We start from the raw sequence: 19,304 nt of genomic DNA on the forward strand, positions 1-19,304 counted from the left end.
GCTAGTCATCCGTCTGCTGTGACACCCAGCGTGCATGGAAGATGTCCCCGGGACTCGGCAAGGCAGAGAGGAAGTGTGGTCGTGCAGAGGAGTGGGCGGCAGAGTGGAAGTGTCATCCTCTTTGTAAGTGTCACTCTGTCTCTGCTAGCCTGTCTGTTTGTCGCACATGGACGGTGCATCGCACTCGCTGACGCTTTTCCTAACATTCAACCACACATATGCACAAATATTTATTTAACCCTGTGAACCCTGGGCTTTCTTTTCACTCCTTTCACTTCCTGTGGCATGTCTTAGAAACTTGTGCCGTATGATGCCATTTTTTAGGATAAGTTAGACTAGTCAGAAATGCCATCAATTTCCTTCGTGTCCACAAGTTTTAAGCACACAGCAAATGATCTTTATGTGAGTGGATACGGGAGAGTGAAAATGTGCTGGGGATATAAGAGCGAAACATCCTGAGCCTAAGTATTCTCAAAACAAATGCAAACAAGCAAATCGTGGCTGTGTCACGTCTTTCCTCATTTCCATTTGTGAAGAATCTATTTTTGAGGATTTTGCAACGTGGAGTCAGTGAGTTAGCTGATATAATTCATGCCACACAAGTTACCTGCAGGCCTCGTTTGCATCGTAGCTAACCATGGATGCAGAGACAACAAACACCTGGGTTAGTTTTGGTACGGGAGAAAACGCCCTGATTAAGGTGATTAGGAGCAAGGTTGCATTAGTAGTAGTACTAGGCCCCTTAGCACTGAAGCTCATGCCCCCCAAAACAAGTTTAATTCTATTCTGATTGGATAACGCTGCTGTCAGATAAAACTCTTGTTACTCCATATTTAGTTTTGGACATACCGGGTTTCTGACAGTGACCATAATTATCAACATCAAGAGAACGGGTCAAGCCTTGTGTCGTATTTCCTTAGAGCAAGACAAGAAAAAAAAAAACTCCCATAATTCAGGGGCCCTTTCTGCTCAATGACCCCTGAGCACTTGCCTGATTGCCCATATGGTAGGAGACATGGCATGAAATACTACAATTAAAATGTATCCATTCAAAATTACAGACACAAAAAAGGGGTAAAGTACTAGAAGTAAAATGTACTTAGAAAACACTAAAGTAAAAGTAATCTATATGTAGAATGATTGTTGTATTACTATGTTAGGATATTATTATTAATGCATTAATGTGTAAGTAGCATTTAAATGTTGTATTTTGGTACTATTGGGCAGTTTAAGCCTGTAAAAATGCATCACAGATCCATATTTTAGATGAAAATGCTTTTAATTTATAAAGTAAGTAGCTGCTGTCAAATCTTCATCTGATCTGTAGACGAGCAGATGTATAAAATGGCCTTAAATAGCAACACTCAAGTAAGCAAAGTGAGTCAGCTGATTCCCTCAAAATGTGTCGTGACTGATCAGCTCTCTACAAACTATCATTTCTTTCTGCAGAACTTTACTTATTTCATTACCTCTTACATTTAACATGCTCACCCCTGGATCCCCCAACCTCCTGCATGCACACACACACACACACACACACACACACACACACACACACACACACACACACACACACAGACACACAAACACATTACAAGCATTAATTATTCGTGATGTTACCTTCACAATCAAAATCTCTTGCAGTGGGGTGACCCAGTTGGGATAGGGGAGAAAGACAAAGAGAGACAAAGAGACTGAGGGGGGAGCCAGAGTTGCTGGGATTTTAATGGCTCCCGCTTACTAAGTGTGGTCATGAGCCTCCAGCACATAGACAAGGCCTAATCAAAAGCCCCACACCGTGTGAGTGACAGCATCAAAGCGCATCTGCATACCGAGATGAATTCTCCCCGACTTTTTTCTGATTTCTTCACAATTAAAGTGGGTGCGGGAATGGAGCGCATGCTGTGATGATTTCTCCCCCCCCCCCCCCTCTCTCTCTCTCTCTCTTTCTCTCTTTTCCTTTTTCCTCCCGTAAACAACATGAGCGCTTCTCCCGTTTCGCCTGTTATGTTTGTGTACATTATTTCCCAACCCTCAGGAGGCCCAGAGGAGGAAAGAGAGAGTGAGAGAGATAGAGAGAGAGAGAGAGAGAGAGAGAGAGAGAGAGAGAGAGAGAGAGAGAGAGAGAGAGAGAGAGAGAGAGAGAGAGAGGGGAAGGATTAAAAAGGGGGGGGGGGGGGCGAGCTAAGGGATGAAAATGTAGACGAGACGCTAAGAGAAATACTGCTGAGAGGAAGACAGGGATAGAGTGAGAGAGAGAGAGAGCTGTATTTTCACACCATTACTGTTTGTAAAGCATTTTAGCACCCTGAGTAACTATGCTATGTCAAAAGGAAAAGAAAAAAAAAAAAGATGAAAAGATCTTTCTGGAATATGACAGTGTGACCCACAGCAATAACAGTTGACCAGCTAACATTAAAAGTTTTCCTCTTTCTGTCTTTGCACTTTTACAAATTTCATACACCACAAACTCATCAAAAAAAAGAAGAAAAAAAGAAAAGAAATGGGGAGGTGTGTGGTGGGGTTAGGAGGCAAAAACTACCAGGATCAAATTTTATTAGTCAGGTTTATATCTCCATATCCCTGCCGCCCATTAGTGGATTGGCTACTCGAGTGCTGCTTCCTATCAAGGGAACTCTAAAACTGCACGAGCCAGAATGATGGAAATTACTTTTTTTTTTCTTTTCTTGCTGTGTGGCACTAGTGTGAGGTCCAGGAGCGTATTTTTCAAATGTAATTGAGTTTGGTACGCTCACAAAGGAGCAACCAAAACGATGCACATTACTTCCTCTTTCGGATACGCGGCCAAAGCTTTACACTTTAAGCTCGGCTCCGTTTCCACCTGGCTCCAAAAACTTCACCTGGAAGCGGTCAGCATGTGTCAAAGGATTGCTTATGTGTTTTTATAAGCGTGTCCTCTTTTAGACCTTGTGTTTCCAGTTTCCCCCACTCTGCTCCCAAAGTGACTCCGTCGTTCGGGCTTGATGTTATTAAATGAAAGACCCCAGGTTGCAGGGAGTGTACTGGCACTTGCTCACAGCGTCATACTCAACAGTAGCCTTTTGGGCAGCAACCAAATTCAATTTCTTTTACTGCCAGACTAATGACGGTGACGACCTTGCAGAGCGAATGCAAAGTTGAACTTTTTATTTGTCACAAGCTCTTAGAGATTATTCCTGATCCTGTGACGTCCTTTGTTTTGTCATCCACCCGTGCAGACAGTGCAGGTCAATAGGTTTGGCCTCCCCCACCACCACAACCCCCCGTTTCTGTGTATGTAAGCATTTTTGCCAGCATCTGGAGCGACTAAATGGATATTGGAAGCTGTTGCCGGAGCCGAAAGAATGTTGGACAATGGTTGAGATTGATGAGTGTTTGGGCGCTTTCCCCGTGACCCCTCCGCATCTGGCAGGAACAAAGTCAGGCAGGTGTGACAGCCAGCATCCATCTACTAGTCAGCTGTAATAGGGAGGGGGCATTTGTAACGGGACGCACACACTCACTCACTCACTCACTCACACACACACACACACACAGAAGCACAGAAAAGCCTGTTTTCCACACATGTTCGCAAGCAATCAGTGTGTGTGTGTGCACATTCATTCAAGCACACACACACACTGATTGAGGAGAAAAAAAGCTTTCCTGGCAAGCTTCAGTGTGTGTCTTTCCAGGAAGGAGTGTTTTTTTTTTTTTTTTTTGCGATGCTGACTTCCTTCAAATGTCTCCCAGCTCTCATGTCTTATTATGGGAGACAAATGGCATGCAGTAACCAACGCCGTGTCCCGAGTCGTTAGCTTCGGACACGACAACCATCGCAGCGCATTTCTCTGTCTGCTCCAACATGTGAAACGCTCAGACAGCAGACGTGTTAGGATTGAACATGTAATCATAGTCATATCAGGATGATTTGGGGCTTTTGGTTAAAAGATTGATATTAGCCCGTCAGCTTCATTTGTTGCATGACAGAAAAAAAGGCAGAAAAAAATCCACATTGTAGGTCTTTTTTAGCCTTTATGCATGTATCATTTTAATGTTTTTTTTTTGTTTTTTTAATTAACATGAATAGAGAACATTTATCCTAGTGGTGTTGGATATGTTTTTGGATGTGTGTGCCTCAGAATTTGAGATAACTACCTCTGAGATTTCAAGGCAAATGGATTTTCATTTATGAATTTTGTGCAGTGAAACTTTTCATCACAATTTTCAACATATCTATGCCAAAAAACAGCAACCCTGTAACCCACAGAAGAGGCTGTCAACAGTTTACACAGAAGCTACCTGCTACCAAACTGTTGACAGTGTGTTCTCCGGATTATTCAAAGTCACAGGGAGATTGCTGCTGGAAAGAAATGCTAATGTTGAAATTTTGGAAATGTCATTTTTCAATAAAATCACGATCACAAGCAAAGTTCCGTTCATTCCTGTTGTATTGGCGTGGAGGCAGTAATCTAAGAGATGGATTTGTAAAAACCCAAAAGCAAATCAAACCAGAACTATGTGCAAGCCTAGATATGATTAAAGAGAGAAAATATGTTTTGTTTTACCCCCCCTAGTCTTAAATGCAGAACTTCTTTCACCAAAACACATAAAACCGCAGCAGGTATGGTAACAGACTTAAACCAGCACACAGGCTGTCATATCTTGATGAATGCCTTGACATTTTCATGTAGGGTGTAAATCAATTTCCTCAAAGGCATTCTCAACACATGCTTATACCGGCCATCCGCTGATAGTACATCTATAGAAATCTAACATTTAAGGATGAAATGTCTTCCTCCCTATATATTATTTCACACTGCCCCCCCTCCCCCCTTACTGCTGATATACACTAAAGGGATGATAACTCCAAATCATATCAAATCAAGGTGACCTCTTCATCTTTCTTTGTTTTTCATCTCATCACTTATCATCTTAAAAATGTCAGCATGCTTGTACTATTGCAATATATTGTATGTCTGGGTTGCATTTAATACATTGAGGAAAGCACAGCTTGCCTCTCAGTAACAATGTATGATGCAGCCTGTGTAACACTTTAAGTTGTGCCTCTCTGTCAGTCTCACAGCTAAGAAAAGTGTTCCCTTATATTTGATTCCATGGATACTACCTATGTTTTCTTTCAATAATCAGTATATATTTTTTCTTCTTTTTAAATGCGTGGACACAAGTTAAGGAGACAGTTTTTTCGTGAAACATGGTGTGTAGAAAACAAGAATACTAAATCATTTAAAAAACAAATAAAAAACATATCTTACATATGGTATATAGAAGTGAGAAATTCAGTTCATAATAGGGAGAGAGAAGGAGGGAGAGGATGTACTGTATTCAGTCACTGGTGCTCTGAACCAAGTTTTCATCAGTCTTCGTATATGTCCAAAAGAGCTCACATTTCCCATGTTCCCTTTCAATCTGTTGACCATAGACTCAGTCTCCACCGTGGCATTTATCAAATCTTTCAGGGTCTGGTGATACAGCAATTTTCCAATGTCTTAAGATAATTCTGGAGGCTGTAACCAAACCTACCATAATAACAGAAAATACTCCTTTTGATACATTTGGCATTTGAGATCTAACCCCTAATAAACACACAGCAGGAGTCAGAGGAACTGATGCAGCCGACCAGAAACTTTAACCCAGAACAGTGGAGCCACAGATTGTTGGAAATATTACACTATGGTCTAAATGCCTAATTCAGATCAGTTGTTTTTTGTAACACACCAAAAGATGTATTAAAAAGACTGGCATGCCTTTCTTTTCATCCATTTTCCCTTTTGATCTGTTGAGCATAGACTCATAAAATGCGGTCTCCACTATGACATTAATCCAGTCTTTCAGGTGTGGTGATACAGCAGTTTTCCAATGTATTCAGAGCAAAAAATGTATTAAAAAGACTGGCATGCCTTTCTTTATATGTGGCTATCAAATAGTCTAAATATAGGCTAGTGTCAATCACAATCCAAAAATAACAATTAAAGCCAACTATCAAAAACCAAAACAGCCAAAACAATCTAAATACTTTAATATATATACATGCATGTAAAAATGTGAACTCCCGAGCTCCAGATGCATGTGGTTCAATGTTACAGACTGATAAAAATAACTCAGTCAGACCTGTCTGCTGTGTAAAGAGGAGGGTGACATTTAAGGAGCAAGCCCTGAACGCAGTCATGCAGGTTCTCTTTGCAGTAAAAGCATCTCTCAGTCGGGTGGTCCACGCCACCATTGTTAGAGTGCCTTACTGCGTCAAGCCCCAGGGTACCGGTTCTATCCTCCAACCCTCCTCTCCACCAACCTCTCCATGCCTACCACCCCCACCACTGTCACCATCACTCCCCCTCCTTTCCCTTGGCATGGAAAATCCCCCATGAGCCTCTTCTCTGATGTAAATCACAGGTAGGGGAAATGTGAGCCCGGGCTGATACACCGGCACTGTGCCGTGAAATCTCTGTTGACATTACCGACGGGCGATTCCAGAAAAAGACACAGAGCAAGAGAGCGGGAGAGGAGCAACAGAGTGATGGAGTGAGAAAGAAAGGGAGCAAAAAAAAAGAACGAAAGAAAGAGAAATGAAGGGAGACGTGAGCATTTCAGGGAGTTACTTTTGACTTTCCGTACTCTTTTTTTGACTCACTGTCTTGTCTTCTATGCGCTGTGTGATGGACTGAACTCTGTGGGTTCTCTCATTGAGATTTGGCATGTTTAATGCTTTTTTTTCCTCTTTCTTTTATGAGCTGACATAGAGAAACTATACCTGTTTGTACCAGTCTTAAAAAAGCATGTTTATAATTCCGCCGTTGGATCTTTCAGCCATAATACCCTCTAGGCCTAACCTGCTTTCTTACTCATCTTTAGGTAACATTTTACCAGACGAAGATTGTTTCTTTTCCAGCTCTGGTAGCTTTGTTATGTGATAGCAGAGAGTGGGAAAAAATGAAGATAACTTGGAAATGAAGTGAAAGTAACAAGGGAATCACAGGACTGGATTAAAAGAAGCAATTTCCATGCCCACATCCCCTTTTTCCAAGCACCGAAGGGAAACTACTTTTTACTTTAGTGTGTGTGGAAATATTTAGTTGTTCTTCATCTCTCAAGTGCGGCGTTCCAGGAGGGCTCTGGTGTCATTTCTCTTGCTTCTCAGTTTTGTGCTTTTTAGAGTGGTGCAACAGGATGTACATGTTGGCCCATTGAGCCTGGGGATGTGATTATGTAAGAGAGAGAGAGAAAGAGAGAGAGAGAGAGAGAGAGAGAGAGAGGCCTTGGATATTTGTGTAATGTGGCAGAGGGAGGCTGGAGGGATTTTGTCTCAGAGCGACATGGTAATGCACTCGATGGTCTCCCGCGTGTGGTGAGGGGAAGGGATAAAAAAAGGAACGCGTCATCGCTGTCCGCCACGTACGGCAACGAGGACGACTCTGTTTGCCCCTTTCTACTTCTTCCTCTGCTTCTTGTTCCTTTGTTCCCCCTCCCCACCCCTTCCGTCTGCGGGGTCTGTGCTCCAGACAGAGTGTGAAACACGTATAGTGGCATCATGACACACAGAGGGAGTGCTTGTTCTTGTAGCTGCCGTCCACTCCAAGGTGATCTGACATCTTAAAGCGATGCTCCGCGCAATTGCACATTCACTCCGACAAGCGTGTTGACGTCGCCGCCTATCCAAAGGACCCCTCCTGTTCCCCCCCCCCCCTTACCAGTCTGAAGCCTGCTGCCAAGTGCTTCCGCGAAGAGGACGGCTTAATTGTTTCTGCCTCAGCCATGCCTCTTCTTCATTTTTCTCTCTTTCCTTCCTAATCCCAGGGACGGGAAAATGGAGCTGTTATTTGCATGTCTAATGATACTCGATATCACAGGCCTCTCAAAGGAGAAGGCACAGATGATTATTAATATAGCCAATGAAGCCCTCATTTATACTGCCTTTTGTTCTTAGGCCTGGGCAAATATCGCTCTCCAGTACCTGCCTATTAAAAGCTGCATTCCACGGAGAGATATGTTGGCGTTGAATGTGGAAAAACTACAGCAGATACACGCGAGGTCTTTGTGTTTCTCTGTTTTGTCGGTTTGGAGAGCGGCATGAGCTACTGATGTACATAAAAGATTCTTAGTCAAAATAATGTAGCCTGGATATCGATCATACTGGAGATGAGATCAGTGCTATTCTTAAATGTTTTACACAAACAGGTCGTGATCCTTTTTTTTTTTTGGCAGCGATTGGTCTCACTCCATAACTCTGAAATCCATCCCTACATGATAGAGAAGATACTAGCGCTCAAAATTACAAAGATGAGACCAATCACCTGCATTTATTGCACTTTAACAATTGATATAATAACACCATAGCCTGCAGCAAGACAGGGCCTACAGAGGAGACTTACTTTAAGACAAACAAAGGTGCTTAGCCAAAGCTGTCAGAGCCCATTATTCAAGTCAGCCATACAGAAAACTTAGTGTATACCTGAAGGAATTTCAGCACCGCAGCAATGCATGCCTTATCCGGCAGTGGCAGTTGGCATTGAAACTGGTTAATTTGCAAGACTTCTCAGGTTGAGAACAATGACTTTGACAGCCCGAACAGGCACTGTGGAGCACATTTGCATTTTTTACCTCAGGAATAAGCCCCAAAGAATGGCTCCAGCACTGCATGTCTTGCAATTATGGAAATCTGTGCACATACAGTATACATGAATAAGTAGATTTTACATGTATATATACACCGATCAGCCACAACATTAAAAATAGCTGCCTGATATCATGTAGGTGCCCCCAAAACAGCTCTGAACCATCAATGCATGGTCAACAAAACACCTCTGAAGGTGTCCTCTGGTATCTGACACCAGCAGATCTTTTAAGTCCTGTAAGTTTTGAGGTGTGGTCTCCATGGATCTGACTTGTTTTTCCAGCACATCCCACAGATGCTCGATTGGATTGAGATCTGGGGAATATGGAGGCCATGGCAGCACATTGAACTCTTTGTCATGTTCCTCAAACCACTGCTGAACATTTTTTGCAGTGTGGCAGGGTGCATTATCCTGCTGAAACAGGCCACTGCCATCAGGGAATACTGCTCCCATGAAGGGGTTTACTTAGTGGTTTGTGTCAAAGTAACATCCACATGAATTCCAGAACCAAAGGTGTCCCAGCAGAACATTGGTCAGAGCATCACACTGCCTCTGCCCGCTTGCCTTTTTCCCCATAGCGTACCCTGGTGCCATCTCTTCCCCAGGTAAATGACGCACACACACTCGGCCATCCACATGATGCCAAAGAAATAGTGATTCATCAGCCCAGACCACCGTCTTCCATTGCTCAACATACATTATCAAAGCAAAGGAAATCTGAATCATGACTCTCATCCCCTGCAGGTTTGTTCGCTATTTTTAAGATGTTTTTTTTTTTCTCTTTGTCTCACATATGGTACAGAATGTGCAGGACTCAACGTGGCATGTGTTGTGTTCTCACACTTTAAGTAAAGCCAGTTTTCAGTAGTGGGAAATAACTAAGTGCACTTACTCAGATACTGTATTCAGGTAGATACAGTTTTAAGGTACTTGTATATTAGTTGAGTATCTATGCAACTTTGTACTTTTTACTTTCGTCTCAATATGATTTATTACTATAGATTAAACCCACCAACAGTATATAAAATTGTTTCAATTGGTTCCTAATGTGTGAATCAATATTTGGATACTTTAAATACATCTTACTGATAATACCTTTGTACTTTTATTTGAAATGCAGGGCTTTTACTTGTAACTGAATATTTCTACAAGCCAATTTATATATAATTTATATATATAATTTATATATATATATATATATATATATATATATATACATATATATATTTATTATCAGTCTACTGTTCCCATTTTCTGCCTCACTTTCCTACACACAAGCTTCAACAGCTCAACTGAAACTCACCAGTCAGCCTGTGTTGTTTGTGACATTTCACAAGATCACAGGATCCCATGTTTGACAGATGAGTTTGTGATACTTACTCAGATCAACTCTCATTTACTGAGTGGTTAAACTATGAGCAAAAGAGAGAAGGAAAAAAAAGATGCAGCCTGTGAGAGTGAAAGAAAGAGGGTGGGAGATAGAGGGGGGTGGGGGGGGGGCTGGGGGGGGGTAAAATGTTGAAATATGAATTACAAACCCGAGCAGCACCATCTGGACCGAGAAAACACACATCATACTGGAGAGCCGGCACATTGAATTAGACTTGCTACGGGATCCATCTGCACCTCGTGAAATCAATCTCATTCCTTTATTTGATTAGGTCAGCCGCACAGAAGAAAGAGAAAACTGTTGTGCTCCTTGATTAAGCTTGTTTTGGTTTACACCCCTCCGCACACACCCACCTTCGGCATGCTGTGTATACCAATGAGTTCTGGGCCCACAGGTAGGGTAATGACAGTAGTCGAGGTTAATGCCAAAAAATCTCCCTCTATTTAACACGCAGCATGTGCGCCGCAGCCCCCGTAGCTGAGCTAATTTACACTTTTTCATGGCTCTGTCTCTTTATTGTTTAGAATGCTGCTTTCTTTTTTTTAATTTGTTTGTTTTGTTCGAATCACACGCTTTTCTCACAAAGCCTCGATTGTGGCTGCAGAGCTCTTCACAGGACATGTGTAGAGCTGCTATGAATTGGACAAAGCTGTTAAACCAGAAGTTGTGTTTTTTAAAAAAAATGTACCTTTGTTTTCGGGCTTTGATAGTTGCATCAGGGCGCGCACACCCATGAACAGACTGATTTTGTCTGACGCCCTCTTGTTCTAACAACAGGATGTAATGAGCAGGCGGCAAAAATCCATACAGAAGATTGGTTGCATACAATAGGTCATTCTTGAAGTGAGGGCTGATGTAGCCGACAGCGGGGACGCATTATGCAGAATTGTTTTTATTTTCCATTCCCTGTTCTCTCCCGGTGGTGACACTGTACCCTACTATGATTAAAATGCATCCTCCCATGCATCCACACACTCACAAACAAAAGGCTCTTCATGGGTGGCTAAATCTAATTGTGTTGCCCTCTTGTAGTAAAGGTAGTCGCTTTGACTTTGACTTATTCTGCAAGAAGCAATAATGCGCCGGTGGCACCGAATGCGACACATGTGCCATTGCTCAAAGTGCAGGGATGGACACAGAACACATTAGCCCTGATTGACCTTGCTACAAACCGCAGACAAATCTAGAACAAATTGCCTCTGCTTTTTTTCTTTGTCTCATTAATTCATGATTGTCCAAGAGAAAAATAGAAACAGAATAAAAGTGGAAAAAGAAAGCTTGCTGATGAATCAACTCAGTTCTCTGTCTAATAACAGGAAAAAACAGAAAAGCTGCTAGGAGCCGAGTCTCTGTGCTGATTGTAAATACTTCTTTGAGTGTAGCTGGCTTCAATTACAAACCGTCACCTCTGCTTGTGTGTGGGTCATGACACCATCTCTTTCCCATTGTCTCAATATAGGAAGAGTCTCTGCAGTGATAATAAATGAACAGGAAAACATGCAAGGCGCTCTTCCCCTTTTGGCCTCCATGAATAGTGTGTTTGACCTCTCAGAGGAGCAATATTGATTATTGTACTGTTCAACAGATGCCCACAAATCCCAATGGACTTATTTCCTTTGTGGCAGGTGCAAGAGAGATGAGTACAGGCTTTCTTTCAAAATAATTGCTCACCACAAAAGTAAAAGTTAATGAAACTGATTGCCATTTCAGGTGATTACTTATCGCTTTTAAATTTAGACTCGTTTGTGTTTTGAAAAATGAAAGAACCTGCAAAACCTCAGTCTACAACGTGCAGCATATTTCTGAATGAAGCTCCTCGTGTCCTAGTGTAGCTTCCCAGCACCACTGATGTTCACTGTACGGCTCCTTCTGATAAAGTCTGTTGTGGTTCGCACCAGAAGGAACTTTCCTGTCCAATTTGATAAAACTCCACGTGCCATGAGACAGACTGGAGGGAAAATGTTCCCAAGAATAGCTAAGTGTATCATATATCATGCATCGCGCCATCTGTTCCGTACATTCAAAATGTTATTGCAATATTTAGAATTACAGATTATTCATGTAGGTGTAATTAACAGAGTCAAAATCCAACAAATGGGAGGAAGCTACAATTAATTTCCAGACATGTTTGAGCAAAATCTATCTGGAGTAACTATTTAGGCTACAGTTGCCTAAGGGTGTGCAGATGGGAAAAAAATGGTAGCTCTAATTTTACCAGTTTTGGCAATGAATTACCCCCTGTTGATCCCTCATTGCACGTACGAAGCCCTCTTGATTGAATTCTTTGGATTTGTTCTGTGAGACTGGGTCATGCTGACTTGATGAGGAGAATTGGGCCATAAAAACCGACTGAACTGAATAGAAAAAGGTCAACATCTGGCTCTTACAAAAGGTGCTATGTAAACTAGTCTGTGCAGCGCATGGCCTTGGGGTTCACATACATTTTACATAACAACATGCAATCTTCTGAATACTTAATGGCTAACATGACATTTCCCCTCTGGTATGATCGCCTGGTCTGGTCATGCAACCTCAGTTAAACAAGAACATCATCTTCATCACGTCAGGATCGCACCAAAACATGACATTTAGAGTCAACACAGCGATGTATTACACAGAACATCTTCATGCCGCTCTATGGCTTTGCCAGTTTGTATTATCTGCTCCATTAAATGTCATCAAATCTTACATATCATTAATCCACTGGCCAGAATTCAAGATGCCTGATTATAACATGAGCTACTTCTCTTTTCTAACACCCGTAATTGGAAAAAGAATACTTTATTAGACTAGTCCTTTCCCTGAAATACTCGTCCCAAAAGAAGGTTTGAGTTTGAATATGTTCAAGTCCTTCATCCTCATACATATACTTCATCGCATTTTCCCGATTTTTTGTTTATTTATTTGTCTTTTTAATATTTTTGTCTTGACAAAATGATGCTGTGATGTCTCGTTTCGGCAGTAAAGAGGTCAGGAGATGCTTTCGACTCGAGTCATCACTCCCACAAACTTGACTAACTGAACACCTTTAGGGCTCACTTTAAACAGATGTAAAGAAACCCACTAGCCTAGCAACAGTAAGGCAACACACAACCCATAATGCAATAATCTCTTTGTATAAAGCAACCAAGGGACCAGTAATTACTCCATTCAAACAAAGCAGTTGCAGCTGTGAACACTTGCTTTGCTGCTGTCTAGTCCTTGAATATAACATGACTCACTTTTTCAAACATATCTGAAGAAAACATTCTCTTATATTTTGGAAAAACTGTGCAAATAATGTGCAAATGTGTGTGTAACTGCGTTTTATCAGTTTAAATCTAGCAAAAGAAGAAACATCTGACCCGTACTAGGGACTAAATGAGATAAGATTTGGAGGAGGCAGTCCGACGTACTGTGTGCAGTCTGTTCTAGCAGACAGTAGCTGACAACCTGCATCATAGTGACAGCATCTCCTCCCTCTCGCTCCTCGCTTCAGTCTCCCTCTCCCTCTCCAGTCTTACTGGTACATACATAGGAGGAGCACATGTCCTATCTACCATTTGCCCTGATAAGGAGCAGAATCATTAGTTCCCTCTGTAGGTCTACACTTAAGTATGTGGAACCCAGGCCTTGAGGCGGGGGTGGGATGGCAGGCGGGTGGTTGTGGTGGTGCAGAGGTAGAATCTGTAGAATCTTCCTCATTAGGACACAGTGATTGTTCAAGTGATTGCCGAGAAAGCTCATCTTCAGCAGGGACTGACATATTTCCTCCTCCGCTGGCAGGATAAGCAGTCCCATGCAGCCCTGAGTGGGAGTTGTAGTTGGAAAATGGAGGTGTGTGCGTGTGCATTTGCATCTGTGTGTGTGTGTGCATGTGTGTGTACAGTACTGGTACGAAGCAGAGAGCACTGTAAAGCACTGCCACAGGATAATTTCTTCAGTCACCCAAGGCTTTCCTCATCATTCTGAACCACAGCTTCAAAACACATATGGATGGCTGTCTTTTCAGCGGCTAAGGCAAGACTTGTAATAACTTCCCCAGCCTGTACACACACACACACACACACACGCTGCACCCACCGATGTTCTCATTTCCTTTTTATGATAGATTCTCTTTACATTTATGCAATAATGCAGTCACTGTGTTTACTCTGCTTACAAGTAGAATGAAACTATACACGTTGGCTGCTATTCATTTCTCTGTTATTCAAGGTGTCCAAATATTTTCTTGGACTTTACATCCAGAGAAGATAACACTGTTACCACTCATATATAAAAGAAGCACAGGCGTCACAACATCGGTGTATGTGTTCAAACAATATTATCCATGTGCCTGGAATACATTATTGTTGTTTTGAGGCTGCAGTCTGCACAGTAATACGTAATCATTAAAACATTATGTTGTTAGAAAGTATCTGCTTGATTCCTAAATGCCACAGTCAACGTCACTGACTGTTGGTGCTGTTTTATTTGCCTGGGCAGTTCTGTTAATGACAGGGACTTGTGACAGACCTTTTCCTTGAGTAATTGTATTCTTAACCTGTTCTCACGATCTGCACACAACAACATGGCATGCAAAACTTTATACTCTCAAATTGTGTGCACTGCATACGTGATAAACCAATTTAACGCTACATTTTTTACCTTTTTGCATCTCATTTAATGCAGATGGTTAGAGTTAGGGAGGATCATGGTTTAGGATGAAACAGTAAAATGTGGTAAAAATATCCTGACATGATGCTGAGAATCTCTGGTTAAAATAGCCGGCTTGACATTGAGGATATCTGGTTAGTGGTCTTGATCAGTGCTGTCCAGCTGCTTTTGCAACTTTTGAAAATGATCAAGCGACCCACCTAACCCCCCTCCTCCTAATATCCCCAAAACCACCCTCTAAAACAAAATAAAGTCACATTACAGTATATTGACATTACTTTTGCACTGCACACAATTTGAAAGTGTAAAGTCTGGTTATTTGTACATAGATTGAAGAGACTGGAATGGTATTCTTTGATGACTATTTGTGCACTTCAGTGCAAAGGCTCTCTATGAAGTGGGGGACTGGGGCCTTTAGAGGAAACATTACTATTGAGAAGTACAGCCATTTACAGCCAGCTCTGCTCATGTTTCAGGGAATTTAAAGTGGCAGTTTCTACGAGTGATGTGTAAATGCATGAATTTATTTCCATGTAATAGAAAGCACATAGTTAATTTATTCATCCTACAATTTAAGCTTACTTACCATCTATAATGCACTGTGGCTTGTGCTGCTTAGACAGCTACACAATGTGGTAACTTTATTGTAATGTTAAATTTTACAACTGTCCATAAGGTGAATCAATGCACTCTAAAATTTAGGGCACTGTGAGGAGGACTGTTGTGCAGTCGATAAACATTGGTTGTAGCCATAATAATTACAACTTTTTAACTTTTGCTACATTGGAGCATGTCTGGATGTTTTGGTGAATTTAATCCTTTCTGGTGGAAATGATTAACCAAAACCTGTTTATACATGCACCTGCTTTGAGTGTCATCACTGTCAGATCCAAGCTTCTGACAGTTATTATTATTGTTATGAATTTTTATTTTTTTTATTTCACGACTTCTTTACACTCTTACTTTGCACAGATGTAGCACTTTAAAACTGATGATCCTCACTCAGTTCGGGCACATATACTCGACCACCCCCTTGATTTTGTAGTTGCCATAAAAATGTGTGTTTATATGACATGATATGAGTAATGACATTATTATTTTATAAAGCACTATCCTGTCTATCTGGCTGACATGCATGTATGACCCTCAGATCCTGCAAATCTTTTAGTTTTTCTCAAATTGCAGGACAAAAACACTCCATTCTGCTGTCTGAGGATCTGACACCTACTTAAAACCAACCTTTATACTGGCTTATGATTGGAGTGTTTTATGGCCATTATTTGAATTTTAGTCTTTATTATTGTATTCTTGTTTTTAAGTGTAATTATTACCTTTTAACTATTTTACTGGTTAAACGTATTTCTTTTTTGTGTATGCATTACTGTACATTCATATTTATGTGTACTGTCTTATTATCAGCTTGCCAGTCACAATTGAACTTGAAAGGTGCTATACAAATAAAGTCTGATTCATTGAGAGAAAGTGAAAAAGAAAGTAAACAGTAGTGAAACCAAATGAATATTCTAATTCATACTATTACACTAACACATATAGGCAGTTGTAAACTAAATGAATTAAATTAAATATTATATTATAGTTACTAACCGTTTTTAAGCTTTCAGCTGTAGCTCACATGGAGCACATAATTACACTGAGCAAGTTTCATTTGCCTAAGGAAGCTGTAGAAAGGCACAGAAACATAAAAATGAATCTCCATGCTCAACAAATATTATGCAATTAAGATTAATAAATACAACACAGGCTTAAGTTCTATTTTATATAAAAAAATGAACACTCATTTATTTAGTTACACATGCATTTATATGGTTATGCAACATGATCTTGACTACATAGTTGAGTTTGACAGTTTATTCTTGACCTTAGAAGCAGCCACTGACAAAACAATCTCAGGGTCCTCTTACCCGCTTGTTCTTAAGCTTCTGACAGTATCACATGATCTTCATCAGCAGACTGAGTTTTCTGAGGTTCAACACAACTAACTGACTTAAAATGTCATTGTTTATTCAATTTTTTTCTTGACTTCAAAAAAAGTCTAAAATGAATATAGATATGAATTATGTAGTAAGAGTTTGGCATTATAATGCATACATTTGTATATGAGTGATCCCAGCTGATAGTATTCGCACCAGGTGAGGAAGTGGAACATAAGCGCTAAGCACACCGGGATTAAAACCTTGCATTGCTTACAATATGCATGATATATGACATAACCAAAACCAATATGCAAGCTAAAATAGTCCCTTTGCCCCCCACTGAGGTTAACATAGACACATGCAGTCAGGTATGCCCAGCGGCAGGCATACCGATACACGTAGAAAGTCACACAAAGGATTAAAAAAACAACAATGACAGACCATCATTAATTTGAGCTCATTTAAAGAGTTTCTCAGTGTGCAGGATGTTGCGAGGCATTTGTGTTAATGAGCTACATCATTCATGTGAAATGATGGCACAATTAGGAAAACAAAAGTGCAAGGTGTGACAATTTAAGTGAATGTGCTTTGTCAGTGTCTGCAAACAACACCTCCGAGACAGTATACGCATAAAAGCTGGCTTATAAAAACATTGCGGGGGGGTTTTAGAGTTTAGAGGTCGGGATTTTTTTTTTCACCAACGCATTTTTTACCTCGCCATTCTGCACCCTGACCACGCTCCCACAGGCACCTCTGTTGAAACACTGTGGCAGGAAATGAAATTAAAGCTGCTGAATACAGATGTTTTTGATGCACGCATGTGTTATTTGGTTGTGTGTGTAAGCGCGCGTGTGTGTCTTTTTGAGGGGCATGTATATTAACGCAAATGCAAACTGAAAGAAGAGGGCTGCCAGCTGTGTCACAGCTACACTGAACATTGTTGGGTTTTTAAACGTTCTACTCGCTGCCTCTTTTTCTTTTTTTTCTGAAAGTCACTCACCTTGGGGATCAAGAGGCTTATATATATAAGGTGACTTACAGTAAAAAAAAGTACGTTCTCTGTTTATGTGAGCAAAGCTAAGTTCTCTGCTTCCCTCATGGTGTTTTCTCATTTGCTCTGACCTCCTTTTTTCTACCCCATTGTACCTCCTGCCCTTCCAAATTACCTTTTTAACTTGAAAAAGCAGCGGGTTTACGCCTGTTCGTTTGTCCACAGATGTTTCAGCTGCCTTATGTAGCATTGTAAGACTCATTAGTTATACTCTGCCCATGCGGCAAGTGGGAGCCAACCACTCAGCCTTGCACGTAATGCAGCTTTTGTGAACTAATGAAACTGTAATTACAAAAATAATGAGGAACATGCAGTATCATCCAGTAACTTTGGGGCTAGTTATTTGTGAGCATGAATCATTGTGTGCAGCGACTCCTCTTGAATTTTTCATGGATTCTGATACTTTTTTCTGTTGTTACCGTGCCATGGAAATGCACATTCAAAGCACTTCTGGCCTCTTCATTTTGTGAATTCCAGACTGTAGGGAGCAATATCCCCCCACAATGTGTGTTTGTGTGATATATTTGCGATATATAACAAGGAACAATGTAGGCTAAGGTCCATTTCCTGTGCTACTTATAAAGTTATTGTCCCCTGTGGGCCTCATTTAGCAAAGTGTAGGCTATGTTGAGCTACATTTAGTATCCTGGCTACACCAGTTGCTGTACAACAGCGCAGCAAAGATCACATTACAGTCACACTGTACACTTATCTGTTTTTACAAGGTAAGAACTTCTACAATCTGCTGAGCATATCAATTTGGATTCATTACAGACCTTTCTGTTTCTGCTAACACACTGGGATCAAACTGAGGACTGTGTTGCGCCTTTTAATAATTTCCTGTCTATTTTCCTTTTCTTTTTCATTCCAGCTACACACAGACTTGGATGTGGGCGGCAGGAACATCAAGTACGTCCTAGCGGGGGAGGGGGCAGGCACCATCTTCGCCATCAATGAGCTAACAGGCGACATCCATGCCATGAAGAGGCTGGACCGTGAGGAGAAGGCCGAGTACACGCTAACAGCCCAGGTCGTTAATGCCGATACAGACGAGCCCTTGGAGCCACCGTCCGAGTTCATCATCAAAGTCCAGGACATAAATGACAATCCTCCGCAGTTCATTGAAGGCCCATACCGAGCCTCTGTTCCAGAAATGTCTGCTGTCGGTGAGTCACAATAGACAGACTTCATTTCTGGTCTCTGCCGCACAGCAGCCCTAATCAGTGTGTGAGATTTCGGAGACGGCTGATCTCTAATGGGCTATTGCATGAAAAATAATGAGTGAATAAGAACAAGAGGAAATGAGTGTTCCTATTTACATGCTTGCCTGCTATGAGTATCTCAGCGAATGAAAATACAAGAAAGATAAATCAAATCAAGTCACTAGAACTTTACCCATATCTCATAGCACTGCCACTGAACAACCAGCGTCAGATTCAACACACACTTAGAAACTCTGCTTAATCCTGATGTTACACCCTCAACAAGACAGCCCACTTACAAAGAAAAAGACGTCCAGCTAATGATATGCAAAACCTGAGCCAAACAAGCTTACCGTATACTAAAAATGAAACTCCTCATATCAGGATGTATGAATTTGAGACTGGAAAAAAAGCACCATTAGCACATTTCAGACATGCTATAGCAACATCAGCATATGTAGATAGCAGTCAGCCTTCTGG

At 41.2% G+C, this 19,304-nt stretch overlaps 1 protein-coding gene across 4 annotated transcripts in view; it reads left to right on the plus strand.

Annotated features, from left to right (window-relative positions):
* cdh8 (cadherin 8) overlaps positions 1-19,304 on the plus strand; it is a 95,650-nt gene that overhangs the window by 19,085 nt on the left and 57,261 nt on the right. For all 4 annotated transcript variants that reach the window (XM_062440105.1, XM_062440184.1, XM_062440261.1 and 1 more), the window contains exon 2: positions 18,494-18,788. In XM_062440105.1, coding sequence (XP_062296089.1) covers positions 18,494-18,788 — 295 coding nt within the window. The remainder of the gene's footprint in view (positions 1-18,493; positions 18,789-19,304) is intronic.

This window comes from Scomber scombrus, chromosome 1 (genome assembly GCF_963691925.1).
Source record: "Scomber scombrus chromosome 1, fScoSco1.1, whole genome shotgun sequence".
Lineage (NCBI taxonomy): Eukaryota > Metazoa > Chordata > Actinopteri > Scombriformes > Scombridae > Scomber > Scomber scombrus.